Source organism: Mustelus asterias, chromosome 2 (assembly GCF_964213995.1).
Source record: "Mustelus asterias chromosome 2, sMusAst1.hap1.1, whole genome shotgun sequence".
Lineage (NCBI taxonomy): Eukaryota > Metazoa > Chordata > Chondrichthyes > Carcharhiniformes > Triakidae > Mustelus > Mustelus asterias.
In genome coordinates, this window is record NC_135802.1 from 80,075,344 (window position 1) to 80,094,892 (window position 19,549).

Consider the following 19,549-nt stretch of genomic DNA (forward strand, 5'->3'; position numbering starts at 1 on the left):
ACAACCATTTGCAACAACCAATTTCCACTAACCTATTTCACTCGTTAAAAAGCCTGTCCATGGAGATGTGGGCATGTGGTTGGAGTGTGGATCCCCTATCGGTCCACCAGTCTTTTTTCACCACATTCCAGGTTGTGGAAACCTTCTCCTCTTTCAGATGTTCCATGCTTTCCTCCCCTCCATTATCCTCTCTCTCTTTCTTTCTCCACAGAGGTTACTTGACCTGCTGAGGGCTAATCAGCACTTTTGGTTTTCATTTCAACTATCCAGCATCCACCATATTTCACTTTTGCACCAACCCTTTAATTGTTTTGACATGGCACCAACCGGCAGAATACTGTAGTTAGAGTACCGTTATGATAAGCTGTCACTGTTCACCATAAGGCTTTCCACTCATACTTACTGTGCTGATTGATGAGCATGCGGATAGAGATTCGGCTCAAATAGAATCGGTCTAAAAAGTATTGCACATTCTGATTAGTTACGGGATCCACCCCAAATGCCTCTTTATATTCTATGACTCCCTGGGCCATAGTTGGGACGACATCATTGTGCCGATTTCGGATGTTGATCAGTGTATCTGAGAAGCTAAAACACACAGTGCTAATAAATCATCTATGATATATTATGTCACTTCAAATAACTCCACTTAACTGATGTTGAGAATAACTAAGATAGGGAGCCCAAAATGTCTCAGTGTCATGCTTATTGGAATATTATGTTTCACTAGTTGGGCTCACAAGGTAATTGACATGGTGAATCAAGAAATTAGCAGCAAAAAGTAAAACAGGTTACAGGTCAGTGGAATAACTGGACCCAGCCAGGGATGAGAAGCAAAAAACCAAGATGAAGACAGAAAGATGCACATAGCAGAGAAGAGACTTAGGAATAGAGAGGGCTGGGGACGAGGGATGGGCAAGGGTGGAAGGAGGTTGGAAGGTTAGAGGGGAGGATGGAGGAACCAGTGGGCGGAAGGAGGGAGAAGAGAATTTTGATTTCTTTTTAAACTTTTCATTTAATAGGTTATTGAATATATTTTGATCAACCACAAATTACCTTTACAGTGGAGTTGCAAGTTGCCTCACTATGCCAATATCCTGTAGCAGAGGACAGTTTTCTGACTCAGTAAATTTCAGTGATGACAATATACTCTGCTTCATACTCATAAACTTGAATTTCTAGTTTATAGGGTGAGTACGATCGGCAGGACCAGATGCCAATGTGAAATCCACTCCTGGCCTCTGACAGCGATTTCACACTGGTTGGCCCATTAACTGGCAGCTAGTGTGAAACGCATGCTGAGAGGCACTTAGCACTGTCGGGGAGGGTGAGCACCAAAACGAGTAATGGTGCAGGCAGCTTGTTTCATGTGGCTCCCTGGAGGCTAACAACTGCTATGGAGATGCTTCAGGGAGCTGCAGTGTTGTTGAAAGATATTTCCACACAAAAAATGCCTCAAGCTATCTATAATGAAAGAACAAACAACTGACAGAGTCTCCCCCCCATCAGAGATCTCTTTTATAGAGGGAGTCTCCCCTATCAGAGACCCCTTTTATAGAGAGAGTTTCCCCCCATCAGAGACCCCTTTTATAGAGAGAGTCCCCGCCCCCCACGACAGCAATGCTCCTTAATCATCAAACTTGATACATATTCGGGCATTTAATCCCACCCTGAATCAGTGCAAAAAAATGAAGGCTGCCTGGCCAGTTGGCCCGAACAGCCAACGCAGAAGTGCACAGGCCACGAAAAATCCTGGTTGACTGGGGCTTCAACAAGTAGCTGAAACGTTGTCGGCGGATGTGCTTTCCATTCCCGTACACGGCCGCTAACTGTGATATGGCACATCATCACTCTGATGTCAGGACGCCCACCCGACATTATCTTGTGCAATTCCACACTTGTTCAGGTGGGCTGGACATCCAAAGCTGTAACGGAAAATTCTGGCTGCCAATTTTATTGGAAACGTAGGTGAATTTCTAGAATCAGATTGGAATTTAAACTTACTCTGTCAAAACTCTGTAATTATCAGGGCTTTTGTCCAAAAACTCCAGAATATCGGTGAGACTTTGCACATACCTAAACCGAAAAAAAAGGAGACAAAATGCAGTATAATTTCATCTAAAAAAAACATAATAAATAAATATCTGGAGTGAATGGTGAATTAAATGACAGATGAAATACCAGTGAAAGTTTAGTAATTCCTGCTTAGAATATTGTTCCTTGATGGTTATGAGGTAGTGTCCAATTTCCAGTCCAGACTTCAGATCAGAATCAGACGCAGAATGCAAGTATAATTATCCTTGTCCAATTGTTCAAATGATTGTGTGAACAGGGCAGTTTATGATGGTGTGGAACTTCACTCATACTGGGTGGATTCTAGATTTGTTTTACAGAATTTTTAAACTACATGTAAATTCCCAAACTACCATGCTGGGATTTGAATTCAAAATTCCTTGGTTATTAGTTCAGGACTCTGCCTTACTAGAACAGTAATTTAATCACTTTGCTGCCATATGCATTTATTAATGCTGTATTCAAGGCAAAAACAGTGCTTAATCAAATATTTGCTTTACGGAGAAGAATTTCTTTCCTTATCTGAAGGCGATCTCTGATTTATACATCACTCAGGACTTGTTTATTTTTTGGGGATCATAGAATCCTACAGTGCAGAAGGAGGCCATTCAGCCCATCGAGTCTGCACCGACCACAATCCCACCCAGGCCCTATCCCCGTAACCCCACGGATTTACCCTGTTATTCCACCTGACATAATTGGGCAACTTAGCATGGCCAATCAACCTAACCCACACATCTTTGGACTGTGGGAGGAAACCGGAGCGCCCGGAGGAAATCCATGCAGACATGGGGAGAATGTGCAAACTCTACACAGATAGTCACCCAAGGCCAGAATTGAACTCGAGTCCCTGGCACCGTGCCACTGTGCTGCCCACAGGGATCATTTGCTATTAAAACTCAGCAAAGGCAAAGATCAGAGAATCAGTTGCTGGCACCATTAAAACCTTTTCCACAAACAATGCAAAAAGAACAATTTTCCTGTAACTAACCTATATTACCAAAATTGCCCAATAAAAATATCCACCACCCCTTGGTGTGCCCACTATTGCTGTTCAATCTTCATCAGTCATGTAAGTCTTGGCAATGAGGCCTAGACATTGCATTTACCAGCAGAAAATTGCTCATATGGGTGGGCATGTTGAAATTAAATACAATATGCCAGCAGCATATTTTCATCCTTGTGCGTACCACTATGCTGACATATTAGTACCACGCATCCCTCATAACAAAAATGGTGGGGATGTTTTAGGAGGTAACATAGGTCTTAAAACGGGATGGATTGCACAGGCCAAATGGTAATGGCAATGTTTTATGAACTTTGTGAAGGTTGCCCACATCTCAACAAAGCAGCAGACCACCAAGCAAAATTCCTCCCATATTTCAGCTGGACAACAGTTAAAACTCACATGTTCACAAGGTCGGAGAACATAGAACATAGCGCCGTACAGGTCCTTCGGCCCTCGATGTTGCGCCGACCAGTGAAACTAATCTAAAGCCCATCTAACCTACACTATTCCAATATCATCCACATGTTTATCCAATGACCATTTAAATGCCCTTAATGTTGGCGAGTCCACTACTGCTGCAGGCAGGGCATACCACGCCCTTACTACTCTCTGAGTGAAGAACCTACCTCTGACATCTGTCCTATATCTATCACCCCTCAATTTAAAGCTATGTCCCCTCGTGCTAGCTATCACCATCCGAGGAAAAAGGCTCTCACTATCCACCCTATCTAATCCTCTGATCATCTCGTATGCCTCTATTAAGTCACCTCTTAACCTTCTTCTCTCTAACGAAAACAACCTCAAGTCCCTCAGCCTTTCCTCATAAGACCTTCCCACCATACCAGGCAACATCCTAGTAAATCTCCTCTGCACCCTTTCCAATGCTTCCACATCCTTCCTATAATGCGGTGACCAGAACTGTACGCAATACTCCAAGTGCGGCCGCACCAGAGTTTTGTACAGCTGCAACATGACCTCCTGGCTCCGAAACTCAATCCCTCGACCAATGAAAGCTAACACTCCGTATGCCTTCTTAACAACCCTATCAACCTGGGTGCCAACTTTCAGGGATCTATGCACATGGACACCGAGATCTCTCTGTTCATCCACACTCCCAAGTATCTTACCATTAGCCCAGTACTCTGTAATCCTGTTACTCCTTCCAAAGTGAATCACCTCACACTTTTCCGCATTGAACTCCATTTGCCACCTCTCAGCCCAACACTGCAGCTTATCTATGTCCCTCTGTAACCTGCAACAACCTTCCGCACTGTCCACAACTCCACCGACTTTAGTGTCATCCGCAAACTTACTAACCCATCCTTCGACACCCTCATCCAGGTAATTTATAAAAATGACAAACAGCAGTGGCCCCAAAACAGATCCTTGCGGTACACCACTAGTAACTGAACTCCAGGATGAACATTTCCCATCAACCACCACCCTCTGTCTTCTTACAGCTAGCCAATTCCTGATCCAAACCGCTAAATCACTCTCAATCCCATGCCTCCGTATCTTCTGCAATAGCTTACCGTGGGGAACCTCATCAAACGCTTTACCGAAATCCATATACACCACATCAACTGCTTTACCCTCATCCACCTCTTTGGTCACCTTCTCAAATAACTCAATAAGGTTTGTGAGGCACGACCTACCCTTCACAAAACCGTATTGACTATCCCTAATCAAATTATTCCTTTCTAGATGATTATAAATCCTATCTCTTATAATCCTTTCCAAAACTTTGCCCACAACAGAAGTAAGGCTCACTGGTCTATAATTACCAGGGTTGTCTCTACTCCCCTTCTTGAACAAGGGGACAACATTTGCTATCCTCCAGTCTTCTGGCACTATTCCTGTAGACAATGATGACATAAAGATCAAAGCCAAAGGCTCTACAATCTCCTCCCTAGCCTCCCAGAGAATCCTGGGATAAAGATAAAACCCTGGGTCAGAGGCACACATCTTTAGTGGGCAGAAGCCCTATGTCTACTGGAAATAGGAGAGATGTAAAATCTCAATGAAAGTGGAAGATTATTTCACTGCATAGGAACAGCAAAATCCATGCCCAATGTTATCCTCAACCAATGACCACATAAAAACATTTTCCAGCACTGTGCAATGTCAGAGCATCTTGCAGGGAGAAACAGTGGGAGATGCAGACAATGTTCTCCAAGTGATACTCGACAACACAGGCACTTGATTTAAAACCAACACTTCGTTCTACTTGAATTTTTAATCCCAAGAATCTAATCCTGAAAAAAATCATTCACCCATTGCTTTCTAGCACAGGAACTAGGGTTGGCTGGAATGAATCTGCTCCCTGCAGTTCAATGCGAGACAGGTGACCCTGAATTTAATTGTCATGGATATTTTTGGGGTTTCTATTTGTCCAGGGCTGCGGAGTAGCCTCTGCTCCACACCAGTCCCTCAGTCATATTCAAGACTTGTCTCAATGGGGGAATATCCATTCAGCCAAAGGTTCACTACAAGGACTACAGCGGTTCAAGTTAGTTCACCACCACCTTCTCAAGGGTAATTAGGGATGGGCAATAAATGCTGGCCCAGCCAGTGATGCCCAAATCCCATAAATGAATTTTTAAAATGTGTGAGGAAGATTTTCCTAATTTCACTCCTGAAAGATCTGTGCCTTGCCCCCCATTCTAGGTTTCCCAACCAGCATAAATAGCATTTCTACAACCTACCTTATTTGCTCCCTTTAATATCTTGAAAACTTAAATCAAACCACCTGCTAACCTTCTAAATGCCAGGGAATAAAACCCTAGATTATGTCATCTCTCCTCATAATTTAACACTTGGAGCCCGGTTATCATTCTAGTAAATCTACTCTGCACTGCAAAGGCCAATATGTCTTCCCTTGTTGTGGTGCCCACAACTGCTCACAATATTCTAGGTGTGCTCTATCCACAGCTTTGTATAGCTGAAGCATGACTTTCTCCCCCCTTGCACACTATTCCCCTGGATTTAAAGACAAGCATCCAATAGCTTTTAAAAGTATTTTCTGTACCTGCTCATGATATTACAATGATCTGTGTACCTGGACTCCCAAATCTCTTTCACCGCCACTGTTTTTAACTTTCTACCATTTAGAAAGCTAAGATCCAAAGAGAATCGCCTATAATTAAATCTGTTTACCAGATTTATCCATTCACTTAATATATCAAAATGCTTCAATCTATCCCTTTGTGTCATCTGCAAATAGTAACATGCATGCCACGCAAGTGCCAGCCAATGACTATCTCCAACAAGAGAGAATATAACCATCTTCTCTTTACATTCAATGACATTACCATCACTGAATCCCCCACTATCCACATCCTGTGGATTACCAATGACCAGCAACTGAATTGGACTGGCCATATAAATTCTGTGGCTACAAGAGGAGGTCAGAAGCTGGGAATTCTGTCGAGAGTAATTCACCTCCTGACTCCCAAAGCCTGTCAACCATCTACAAAACCCAAGTCAGGAGTGTGATGGAACATTCTCCACTTGCCTGGATGAGTGCAGTTCAAACAACCCAGGAAGCTCAACATCATCCAGGACAAAGCAGCCCGTTGATTGGCGTCCCAACTATCACTTTCAACATTCAATCCCTTCATCACCAACACATGGTACTGCATTGTAGGAATTCACCAAGGCTCCTTCAACAGCACCTTCCAAAAGCATGATCTCAACCATCTAAAAGGGCTGTAGGCACTTGGAAACACCACAATCTGCAAGTTCCCCTCGAAATCACTCACCATCCTGACTTGGAACTATATAGCCATCCCTCCACATTGTTGTCAAAATCCTGGAAACCCCTTCCTCATAGCACTGTGGGTATGTCTCAGGGCAATTAGGCTTGGGTAATAAAAAGTGACCTAGCCAGTGATGTCCACGTTCCATGAATTTAAAGAAAATCATTTATGGGATGTGGGCATTGCTGGCCAGGCCAGCATTTATTGCCCATCGCCAGCTGCCCTTCAGAAGGCAATGGTGAGCTAGCTGCCTTCTTGAACTGCTGCAGTCCCTGCGGTGTAGGTACACACACTGCTGTTTCAGGATTTTGACCCAGCGATAGTGAAGGAATGGCGATATATTTCCAAGTCAGGATGGTGAGTGTAAGTTATTAATAGTGAAGAGTTGATGCCCCAACTGATTGTTCAGTGATACCTCAGGTCACATTCGACTAATCAGAGTATCTACCCATTATTGCTACTCTCTCCTTCTGATAAGCCAATTTGTTAACGTGATCAATAACTTACCTTTAATTCCATAAGCCTCAACTTTAGTTAACAGTTATGAGGGACTTTATTTAATACCTGCTGGAGACCCATATTAATAACACCCATAGACATTCTGCCCACTACTTTATAAACCTCTTCAAACAATTCAATCAGATTCATCAAGCACGACATGACCTTTACAAATCCATGCTGGTTCTCTCTGATCAGCTGAAACTTTTCAAGGTTTTCAGTCACTCTGTCTTTAATTATAGACTCTAATAATTTCTGACAACAGGTGATGGTAAACTGGTCCCTGGTTTCCCACCTTTCCTAAATAAAGTCGCAAAGTGACATGCAGAATTTTACAACCTCAAGGTTCCTGAATCGAGAGAAATGAGAAGATTATAGTTAGAGTATTTACAATGTTTGCACCTTCTTCTTATAAAACTTTGGGATGTGGGAATATTTCTTTCATTAGTGCCATTAAATTTTTCATTACTATTATCCTGCTTATGTTAATTTAGTTGAGGACATCCGAGATTCAAAAACAGTTTTCTTGGAATTTCTGGCATGCTGACTTCTTCTTTACTGTAAATATTAATGCGAATTATTAGAATAAAATCCCTACAGTGCAGAAGGGAGCCCTTTGACCCATTGAGCCTGCACTGACAACAATCCTATCCCCATATTTACCCTGCTAATTCCCCTGACAATAAGAGGCAATTTAGCATGGCCAATGAACCTAACCTGCACATCTTTATATTGTGGGAGGAAACCCGAGCACCTGGAGGAAATCCACGCAGACACGGGGAGAAGGTACTCAGCACGTCTGCCATTTATTTTCGTTGAATTTGCTGTTATCTGCTATCAAAGAGCCCACATTGCTTTTTATTCCAAGTGTAATTGCAAAAAAATTTGATATATTACAAGTTTCTCCCCTTTTTGCTTTGTTTGCCCCTCTTTGTCACTCTGTACTGCACTGCCAAACTTAATTCTGAAATCCAAGTCTTTAAGGATGTGAGATCATCCAAAGTTCTTTGTCATGCAAATACAGCAACTGAACTTTACAACCCCCCGGCTCTCCAGACTGCTTCCTTATCCTGAAACCAGTTGGGCCCTTTGTAAAAAGAGGCTTTGCCTAACAAAATAAAAGTTATTTTTAAAAAAAATGTGGCCTGCAAGAAATTGCAAAGCAGTCACACTAAAGCAGTCCTGAGTTTGAGGAATACCAGCAGGGACAATTCCAAATTGAATAACAATGTCCCACTGGACTATTTTATTCCAAAGCACCATGTGACATTTGCACAATGCAAGGAAAATGTTTCTGCTACCGGAAGATTCATTTCAGGAATGCAATCCAACTGATCTCTTATTGGCAAAAGCGATAACACCACTGGAATGATTGAAAACCTTGCACAAATCATTTCAAATTACATGGGTTCTATTTCTGGTAAGTAAACAAAAAATATTGCACAGAATTAACATACACATGGCATGGGTGGATGTTTTCAGTATTACCAAGCATTCAGGTATGCACATATGCTCTAGAAAGATAATTGCTACAATAATCAATTTATGATTGCATACAGTATTAAAAGAGAGTAGCCGACATTATCAAGGACCCTACATACCTGGACATTCTCTCTTCCACCTTATTCCATCGGGAAAAAGATACAGAAGTCTGAGATCACATACTAACCCACTCGAGAACAGCTTCTTCCCTCTGCCATCAGACTTCTGAGTGAACCTACCTATATTAAGCTGATCTTTCTCTGCACCCTAGCTATGACTGTAATACTACATTCTGCACACTCTCCTTTCTTTCTCTGCGTATGGTATACATTTTTTGTATAGCGCACAAGAAACAATACTTTTCACTTAATACTAAAACCTGTGACAATAATAAATGAAATGAAATCAAGAAAGTATTCTACCCAAATAGAATGAAGGAAGCATCTGTTTTCAGTGGCTGAAATAATGAATTGCTAAGGAAAGGTAATGGCAAACCCTCAGAATATGTCACATTGGTGACTAATGCTCACTGATTAGCTAATCAGATTATCCTATTATTAATAATAAATTTATCACTAGGAGTCATACTGGCTTCAGCTCCCTCAGTATCGGTTGAGTGATGCTTGCTTTATTAGTTTCTCATTATTCATATTCTCATTAAACATATTCTAACAATTCAAGAACTGTACTTTTTCCACAGTACTATTTTAGAAGTTGTGGAATATAATTAACTTTTCTACAAAATACTGGTTTGTATATTTTCCTGTATTCCTCTTCACAAGCTAAAGCTAGCTTCTGAAACATAAAAGACCACAGTCAATTCCAGGATAACATTAGACCATAAACACACAACTTCCTGAGTGGCCTGACCCCACCACCTCCACTGTTTCCTTAAGATCAGCCACAGTCAGGAGATAAAACAAAATTCCCGTGTTCTTCATGGGTGGTGAAAATCAGAAAGTTCAAGTGCAAGTCAAGCAGTTTTATTATGTCTCCTCCCATTCCCAACTCACCCATACCAAACAATCTGGAAGAAATCTTTCCAGTACAGTGTGTCAGTTTACTACTGAAATACATACGTAACTGTACTACTGAAGCTCAACACTGGATCTGTGCTAAAATAAACAAGCAGAAAAGCAGGAGCAATTAGCTGATACGAATAGATTTTTTAAAAATTATGCAAACTTTGCATTTAATGACCACAGAGTATGTACATATAATTACAAGTTTTGGAATAACTTTCTTGGTACATACTCCATAAAACCTATTGTGACTTGGCAACAGAAGTCAAAGTTTTGGTGATTAGTTCAGTGGTTGATAAAATGTTTCTCTTATCTGCTGCTTTCCTCTTAAAATTCCATGTTGTGGCCTGGACAGCGAGGCCAGATACAGAATTGGACATTCTAAATTAAACAACAGCCAACAACCTCCACAGCCAGGCATGATGGAAATTCGGACATGCCAAGTTGAAACTCAAACAAAAGTCAGAGGCGAGCAAGAGCAAGTCTGGGCTTGCTGGGGAGATTGGAACCAGAGGAGCTCAGCCCTGACCAAAGAAGAACAGTATCTGTGTATTCCCCAGTTTCGGCCAGACTCTCTGGCACCTCAAATTCCTACCGCTACCTTGTATGGAAAAGGGCTACATACACTCTGTGCACCTGAGGAAGGACACCTAGGGGGCTCTGGCATCTTCCATATATGGAATCAGCAAGTCCACTGGATGCTGTGACCCTTCGTCCGGTAACCGCATTGGCTGGAAGCCAGAGACGCTTCCAGAAAGGCGGGAAGAGGGCGATAAGAGGCACCTGGAGGTCAATCCCAGCAAAGACTCGGTGTTGCAGCAGAGATGCAGTGAGGAAACAGCAAAGACTTGAAACCAACCTTCGCCACGTGGAAGACTGAATTCAGAACTCAGTGAAGACCCAAGACTCACATCTGGTGGAGCAAGCCTGGCCAGTTCAATCTCAAGGGTAGTATCTAGGTCTCGGATAAATTAAGGTAGAGTTGTTTATTTGATTTAAAAGAGTTTTGTAAAATAAAGATCAAAGTTTATTTTAAATATAATTGCGAGTCGACTTTTGTTTTTCGTTTGTCGCACTAGTAAGAGCACCTGGGTAAACGAGTTCTAGTCCAAACTGGTTGAAGTATCTAATTTCCAGACAACAAATTTGTCCTACATGGTGCTCGCTCAGTGCAGCAATCAGAGAAAGCACACAGATTGAGCATAGAATGGTTTACAACTGTCTAGTTGTTTCAAACAATCAGCAGAAATTTCAAAAATCTGCAGACTCAAAAACAATACCATAACGTTTATGCTACAGAAAAGTAACATTTCACTCACTTACTCAGAAGGTTTGACCACAAAGCATCAAATATTCATCTGCAATAATGTCAGTTTCAAAATATAAATAATTACTATCTTTTTCACACCGGAAGGATGAAATATTTTATTTTGCCACCATTTTCAATGGCGAAGGAAGAATGAATCCCAAACACTCTGCCAGGTTGCACAATATGTTTTATCTTTTTCTATTTCTCAACATTTTGGGCAGCGAGCAAAGTCAAGCTGTTCTTTAAACAATGTAGATAGTTTTTGACTGATCTATGTAACTCAAATGAAATTAGCATAAACAAGCATAAAATTTTAAAAGAAAAAAATTGCCTTCAACACCTATATCTGTATATAATGTAGGTGACTGGGATTTCATCCTCTGGTTGGAGAGCTGCCGATACTCCTTCAGTGCCTTCCCTTCAGATCAATAACTCTGGAGGTGTAAGTCTCGCCCAGTGAGAGCTGTCAGCCAGTAAGAGAATGAAAGATAGAGTTGTTTATTTGACTTAAAAGAGTTTTGTAAGAAGTCTGGTACCACGAGTATTGAGATAAAGACCAAAGTTTATTTAAGTATAATTGTGAGTCGACTCTTGTCCTTTGTTTCTTGTACTAGTAAGAGCACCTGGGTAAACAAGTTTTAATGAAAATTGGTCTAATTTCCAGACAACAAATTTGTTCTACTGAACATCAACGCCACTGAGGAGGTGGTGGCTGCTATCGCTATGACACCAACCCAAGGCCCGGTATCATCGCTCAATCCCAGGTGAGATGGCAGAAGTGCAGGGTGTTGTGGGGGGTGGTTGGGGGGGGTGGTGGTGGTGTGGGTAGACACCGAGGGGGCGACGCAAAGGGTGCAGAGGCCTGGGTGCTGAGGGTCCACTTGATTAAATAACCCTCCCCCCACCCAACTAAACTTGCAATGCGGTACTGCATTAAATTCTGCCCCTAGTTTTCAATCAGCTCCTCTCTGGTAAAATTAGCATAAATCACTTCCCACAGTTATATCTTTCACAGAATGAGCCAGAATGCTATTAACATTATCCAGCTTCAACAGCCTCCTGGACAGTCAAATTAACTGACAAGGATGCAATTTTTTCAAATGCTACAACAGAAATGGTTAACATTAAAATTAACAACTGACAACAGTTTTTTTTTGCTAATGGTGCAGCTGGTGATGGAAAATAATGCCAAGAGTGATATTTTACCCCGCTGTATCCTGACCGAAAAACAACTAACATGATTAAAAGCAGTTATTATCCTTATAGGGAAGTTCAAGTAATTGTCCAGAAAACACTAATATGTTGTAAGGAACCAAACAGAGAATCAGAAGGACACTGTTATCTATAATGCCAAGAGCCTCAACAAAAAAATGTTACTCAAATTCAATCTTCGTGCACCATACAAAAACTAAACAAACATTTTTTTCCATACCCTTTCTATTTTTCTCATCACTCACCAACTTTGAACCGTTTGAACAGATGGAGTTCCCAGTAAATTATCTGGAAGCAGATTGATTTCCTTCATGATATTGGAAAGCCGTACTGGAAGTTCTTGTCGTAGGAATACGAAGGACGTCTTCTCACAACCATTTCCGGAACCTAATGGAGACAGCATGATTCGAGGCTTCAACAAACGTGCTTTGATCAGGAAAACTATACAGATTGTCATGTAATCAAGGTTTCCCTTCAAATATAAGAATGGCCAGGGAAGAGAGAAAACAAAGTCCTATATTAAAATACTCTTAATTTTATTGATTAGCTAAAATGCAACAACAGCGTGTTCCGCCAATCACTCTTGCACTGTGATCCATTGGAGCTTTATAACCCTGCTTTTTCATGCATGCAGTAATGTGCAAAATATTATAGAGACATGTATCCCAATACATATCTAAATATTGGTACAACTGAAATTGGTCATGTTTGGAACACATCAGATATTCAATAAATGGAGTAGCTCGAACATTTTCCAACTGTATTGCTCACACTATTAAAGGTGTGTACAAGAAATCATCTGTATATGTGCACTAAAATCCCTTTAGTAATCTAATAGGCTTAAAAACATAGAAACATAGAAAATAGATGCAGGAGTAGGCCATTCGGCCCTTCAAGCCTGCACCACCATTCAATATGATCATCGCTGATCATGCACTTTCAGTATCCCATTCCCGCTTTCTCTCCATGCCCCTTGGTCCCTTTAGCCACAAGAGCCACATGCAGCTCCTTCCTGAACATAGAACCATAGAAAATTACAGCTCAGAAACAGGTCTTTTGGTCCTTCTTGTCTGTGCCAAACCATTTTTTGCCTAGTCCCACTGACCTGCACTTGGACCTCCACACCCCTCTCATCCATGAACCCGTCCAAGTTTTTTTTAAATGTTAAAAGTGCATTTACCACTTTATCCGGCAGCTCATTCCACACTCCCACCACTCTCTGCATGAAGAAGCCCCCACCCCCCTAGTATTCCATTTAAACTTTTCTCCTTTCACCCTTAACCCACGCCCTCTGTTTTTTTTCTCCCCTAGCCTCAGTGGAAAAAGCCTGCTTGCATTCACTCTATCTATACCCATCAAAATCTTATACACCTCTATCAAATCTCCCCATATTTAACAAACTGGTCCCAACAGCTTTCTATAATAGAGAATTCCACAGGTTCACAACTCTGAGTGAAGAAGGTCTTCCTCATCTCAGTCCCAAGCTATTATTACAAGCAGTGTGTATTTTTATTGTTCTCTGCAATGCCATAATGTTAAACAGCATAAGAGTTTTCTCTTATCCCTTATTCTTAGACTGTGACCCCTAGTTCTGCACTTCCCTAACATCAGGAACATTCTTCCCACATCCAGCCTGTCCAGTCCCATCAGGATTTCATATGTCTCTTTAAGATTCCCTCTCATTCTTCTAAATTCCTGTGAGTACAAGGCCAGTCGATCCAGTGTCTCTTCGTATGTCAGTCCTGCCATTCCAGGAATCAGTCTGGTGAACCTTCACTGAACTTCCTCAATAGCAAGAATGTTCTTCCTCAAACTGGGAGAAGAAACAGCAAGACATCTTTATTCCTATACTCAAATCCTCTTGCTATGAAGGCCAGCATGCAACTAGCTTTCCTCACCGCCTGCTGTACCTGCATGCCAACCTTCAGCAACAGTTCCACCATGACACCCAGGTCACGTTGCACTTCCCCTTTTCCTAAATTGCCACCATTCAGGTAATAGTCTTCCTTCCTGTTTTTGCCACCAAAGTGGATAACCTCACATTGACCAACATGTGAAAAAAGGTTTATCAAAGAACAACCACTTCTTGCCTCCCTCTTCTATGAAAATATTACCTTCTGGGTTTTTATGATTTTTAAATACGAACACATTTTAAAGTGAAGGACTGCTTCACTCCCCCAAGGTACTTTTGAATTATTGTCTTACATGAATTTTTGTTTATATTCCCAAAACTAGAAAATTGTTTAATTGAAGCAGGTAAGATCATGATTCCAGATGCTTTAGAAACTGAGACACAAAAATCTTCAGGCATTCCCTCTTTAAAACTCTTATGCTGTTTAACATTATGGCATTGCAGAGAACAATAAAGATACACACTGCTTGTAATAATAGCTTGGGACTGACTTTTCCTTAGAACAAAGTTCAGCTAAATATGGCTCTTGTCATAGCCAAGAATGCAGAGCCCCAAAGGTATGTCACTTTGAAAAGGAACAGAAGAACATACGAAGGTCAACACAGAGACATGAACAATGTAATCTTACATTATTGTTACAATAATGGTTTACTGTGTATACCACAGTGTCTTTGAAAACATCCAAAAATATTACAAATACCCTGCAAATAAACTTTAGGTTATGGCTGCGTTGTGAGGCAGCTGATGATGGCTACCTCTCGCAGTGTGTTATTTTTATACTGTGGTTATTTGTGTCACAAACTAATTCATATGATTAAAGCGTATTCAAAGGCTTGAAAGAACCATAATGTTTGTGATCGGTAGCAATAACAAAAGCCAAACATTGAACAAAGCCATCTAAACACTCCAAATTCAATTACCAAAGCAATTAATGAAGCCTGCAAGAAAAATTGATATAATCGATCCTGGATTAAATCTTGCTGCTGAAAAGGATTTCATTCTTAAAGTGGTAGGGCTAACATTTCTTCCAGGCAGGAGAAACAATTGTATATCACAGGGAGACCATAAGGTGGAAAGATCCACCTAAGAATCCACTGGGGAGAAGAGAAGTTAAAGGGCACAGGGACCACCCCACCATACCCCAGCACAGGGCCCTCCTCTCTGGGAAGAGGGGCAGATCCGGATACAGGAACACCTGTGAAGAGATAAATACAGGATACATGAAACCCTGGAATTGGGTGAAGCCACAAGGGCATCTAAATGTAGATGTAAGCAGATGCTGATCCTGGGATGCAAAGCGATTCCCTCCCAAGAGATGGGTGGTTGCAAGTAACAGAGATATTCTATGGGGTTGGACAGGTGTAGGGAGCCTCACACTCGAGATGGATAAGTACAGGGCACAGGTCCATTTCCAGCCGAGTGGCAGATGCAGAGAAAGGGAAACCCAAGCTGAGGGGCAATTTAGTGTACAGTGAACTCCTTCGGGATGAAAAGAAATAGGATATATTTCCCTCAAGTAAATGAGAGGGTGACATCAATAGGAGACAGTGCCGCTGGGACCCCAGGTCAGGGGTCAGCACAGAGACCCCAGGTCAGGGGTCAGTGCAGGGCACAGGGACCCCAGCACAGGAGTCAATACAGGGCATGGAGACCTGAGCACAGGAGTCAATACAGGGCACAGGGACCCAGGACAGGGGTCAGTGCAGGACACAGGGACCCCAGGACAGGGGTCAGTGCAGGACACAGGGACCCCAGGACAGAGGTCAGTGCAGGGCACAGAGACACCAGGACAGGGGTCAGTGTAGGACACAGGGACCCCAGGACAGAGGTCAGTACAGGACAGGGGTCAGTACAGGACAGAGGAAATCTAGGACAGGGCCAGTACGGGGCACAAGGGACCCCAGGACAGGGGTCAGTGCAGGGCACAGTGACCACAGCACAGGGGTCCATACAGGGCACAGGGACCCCAGGACATGGGTCAATGAGGGCACAGAGACCCCAGGACAGCGGTCAGTCCAAGACACAGGGACTCCAGGACAGAGGTCAGTACAGGACAGGGGTCAGTGCAGAACACAGGGACCCCTGGACAGGGGTCAGTGCAGGGCCCAGCGACCCCAGGACAGGGGTCAATACAGGGCACAGGGACCCCAGAAGAGGAATAAGTGCAGGGCATAGGGATCCCAAGACAGGAATCAGTGCAGGGCACAGGGACCCCACGACAAGGGTTAGTGCAGGGCACAGGGACCCCAAGACAGGGGTCAGTCCAGGGCACAGGGCCCCCAGGACAGGAATCAGTGCAGGGCATTGGGATCCCAGGACAGGGGTCAGTGCGGGGCACAGGGACCCCAGGACAGGGGTCAGTGCAGGACACAGGGACCCCAAGACAGGGGTCAGTCCAGGGCACAGGGCCCCCAGGACAGGAATCAGTGCAGGGCATTGGGATCCCAGGACAGGGGTCAGTGCGGGGCACAGGGACCCCCGGATAGGATCAGTACAGGGCACAGAGACCCCAGAACAGGAATCAGTGCAGGGCATAGGGATCCCACAACAGGGGTCAGTGCAGGGCACAGAGACCCCAGAACAGGAATCAGTGCAGGGCATAGGGATCCCACAACAGGGGTCAGTGCGGGGCACAGGGACCCCCGGATAGGATCAGTACAGGGCACAGGGACCCCAGAAGAGGAATCAGTGCAGGGCATAGGGATCCCAAGACAGGAATCAGTACAGGGCACAGGGACCCCAGGACAGGGGTCAGTACAGGGCACAGGGACCCCAGAAGAGGAATAAGTGTAGGGCATAGGGATCCCACGACAAGGGTTAGTGCAGGGCACAGGGTCCCCAGGACAGGGGTCAGTGCAGGGCACAGGGACCCCAGAAGAGGAATAAGTGCAGGGCATAGGGATCCCAAGACAGGAATCAGTGCAGGGCACAGGGACCGCAGGACAGGGGTCAGTGCAGGACACAGGGACCCCAGGACAGGAATCAGTGCAGGGCATTGGGATTCCACAACAAGGGTCAATGCAGGGCACAGAGACCCCAGCACAGGGGTCAATACAGGGCACAGGGACGCCAGCTCAGGAATCAGTGCAGGGCACAGGGATCCCAGCACAGGGGTCAATACAGGGCACAGGGACGCCAGCTCAGGAATCAGTGCAGGGCACAGGGACCCCAGCACAGGGGTCAATACAGGGCACAGGGACGCCAGCTCAGGAATCAGTGCAGGGCGTAGGGATCCCAAGACAGGGGTCAGTGCAAGACACAGGGACCGCAGGACAGAGGTCATTGTAGGGCACAGAGACACTAGGACAGTGGTCAGTCCAGGACACATGGACTCCAGGACAGGGGTCAGTACAGGACAGGAGTCAGTGCAGGACACAGGGACCCCAGGCCAGGGGTGACTACAGGACACAGGGACCCCAGGACAGGAATCAGTGCAGGGCACAGGGGCCCCAGGACAGGGGTCAATACAGGACAACGGGACCCAGAACAGGGGACAGGGGTCAGTCCAGGACAGGGGTCAGTGCAGGACACAGGGACCCCGGGACAGGGGTCAGTGAGGGCACAGAGAGCGCGGGACGGGGTACGGAATCGCCTCGCTTCTCACACCGAACTCCAACCCGTCTCTTACCGAAATCCAGGAACTGCTTCATGGAGAGTGGAGACGGCGAGAACTTGGAGAAATGCTCCAGCTGCCTGGGGGTGGGGGCTGAGCCCGGGCCCTTCAGTAACCAGCGGACAATCTTCATCCCCACAGCCTGAGTGCGAGCCGCCCAGCCAGACTGACAGAGAACACACCTAATCGGAAAGAGGCACTGGGCGTTCCTGAGCACTCATTGGCCAGAATCTGACAGGTATGCGGTGCTCATTGTGATGTCTGCTCAAGGCAGCCAATGGGAATTAGTGTAAATAAACCAACTTCGCCATTGGCCTCTCATAAACTAATAGAGACGCGGATAAATAGTGAGCAGGCAGCAGTGACACTGGCACCAGGTGAGGCACAGATTATTTGAGATATTTTCCCATGGTAGAGGTGTCTAAGTGTGGAGATGCCGGTGTTGGACTGGGGTAAACACAGTAAGAAGTCTCACAACACCAGGTTAAAGTCCAACCGGTTTATTTGGTAGCAAAAGCCACTAGCTTTCGGAGCGCTGCCCCTTTGTCAGGTGAATTTTTGCAAAATCTCACTAACTGTCCTGTCTGGAGACAATACACATCTCTTTAACCTGTGCTTAACGCTCTCTCCACTCACATTGTCTGTACCTTTAAGACTTGATTACCTGTAAAGACTTGCATTCCAACCATTATTTTGTAAATTGAGTTTGTGTCTTTATATGCCCAGTTTGTGAACAGAACTCCCACTCACCTGACGAAGGGGCTTAAGGCTCCGAAAGCTTGTGGCTTTTGCTACCAAATAGACCTGTTGGACTTTAACCTGGTGTTGTTAAACTTCTTACAGGTGTCTAAGACCAGAGGGCATAGATTTAAGATGCTGACTAAGTGTTTAGAGGGTTACAGCAATAATCAGCAGTGATTTTAACATGCATATTGACTGAAATAATCAAATTGACTAGAGTAGCCTCAAGGGAGAGTTCATTGAATGTACTAGAGATTGTCCTTTGAATTAATATGTTGTGGAACCAACCAGGGAGCAGGCTATTCTAGATTTGGTATTATGTGATGAAGTAGGGCTTGAAGTAGTAAATTTTCTCATAGTTAAGGATCCTCTAGAGGAGAATGATCATAGCATGCTAGAATTTCAAATTCAGTTTGAGAGTGAGGAACTGGAGTCCCACATTAGTGTTCTGGAGGTTAAAAAGAGAAATTAAATAGGCATGTGGACAGACTTGGCCCTAGTGGACTAGACAGGAAGACTAAAAGGTAGGACAGTTGATGAACAGTGACACATATCTAAGGAGATATTTAAGTATTCCCAACTAAAATATATTCCAGAGAGGATGAAAGTTGATAAGAGGGGGAAAAAGTTAAGGATCAGATAAAGACAAAAATTAGGATGTACTGTATTGCAAAGACCAGTGGCACACTGGATGATTGGTAAGCTTATAAAGATCAATAAAGGGTCACTAAAAAAGTAATAAAAAGACAGGTAGATTACAAAAGAAAACTAGCGCAAAATATAAAAACGGACAGCAAACGCTTCTATAAGTACATAAAGAGGAGGAGCAGAGTTAAAGTGAATGTTGGGTCCTTGGAAGATGAGACTGGGGAGTGAATAGAAATGGCTGAGGCACATAATCAATATTTTGCCTCGGTTTT

The 19,549-nt window shown here is 43.8% G+C and overlaps 1 protein-coding gene across 1 annotated transcript in view; it reads right to left on the bottom strand.

Moving 5' to 3' along the window:
• pdk4 (pyruvate dehydrogenase kinase, isozyme 4) overlaps nucleotides 1-18,051 on the bottom strand; it is a 48,900-nt gene extending 30,849 nt beyond the window's left edge. Inside the window, exons 1-4 of the mRNA XM_078237965.1 lie at nucleotides 17,904-18,051; nucleotides 12,609-12,750; nucleotides 2,005-2,076; nucleotides 404-588 (exon numbers count right to left, since the gene is read on the bottom strand). Of these exons, the coding sequence (XP_078094091.1) occupies nucleotides 404-588; nucleotides 2,005-2,076; nucleotides 12,609-12,750; nucleotides 17,904-18,021 (517 nt within the window). The 5' untranslated portion in view covers nucleotides 18,022-18,051. The remainder of the gene's footprint in view (nucleotides 1-403; nucleotides 589-2,004; nucleotides 2,077-12,608; nucleotides 12,751-17,903) is intronic.
• Nucleotides 18,052-19,549: the final 1,498 nt, after the last annotated feature.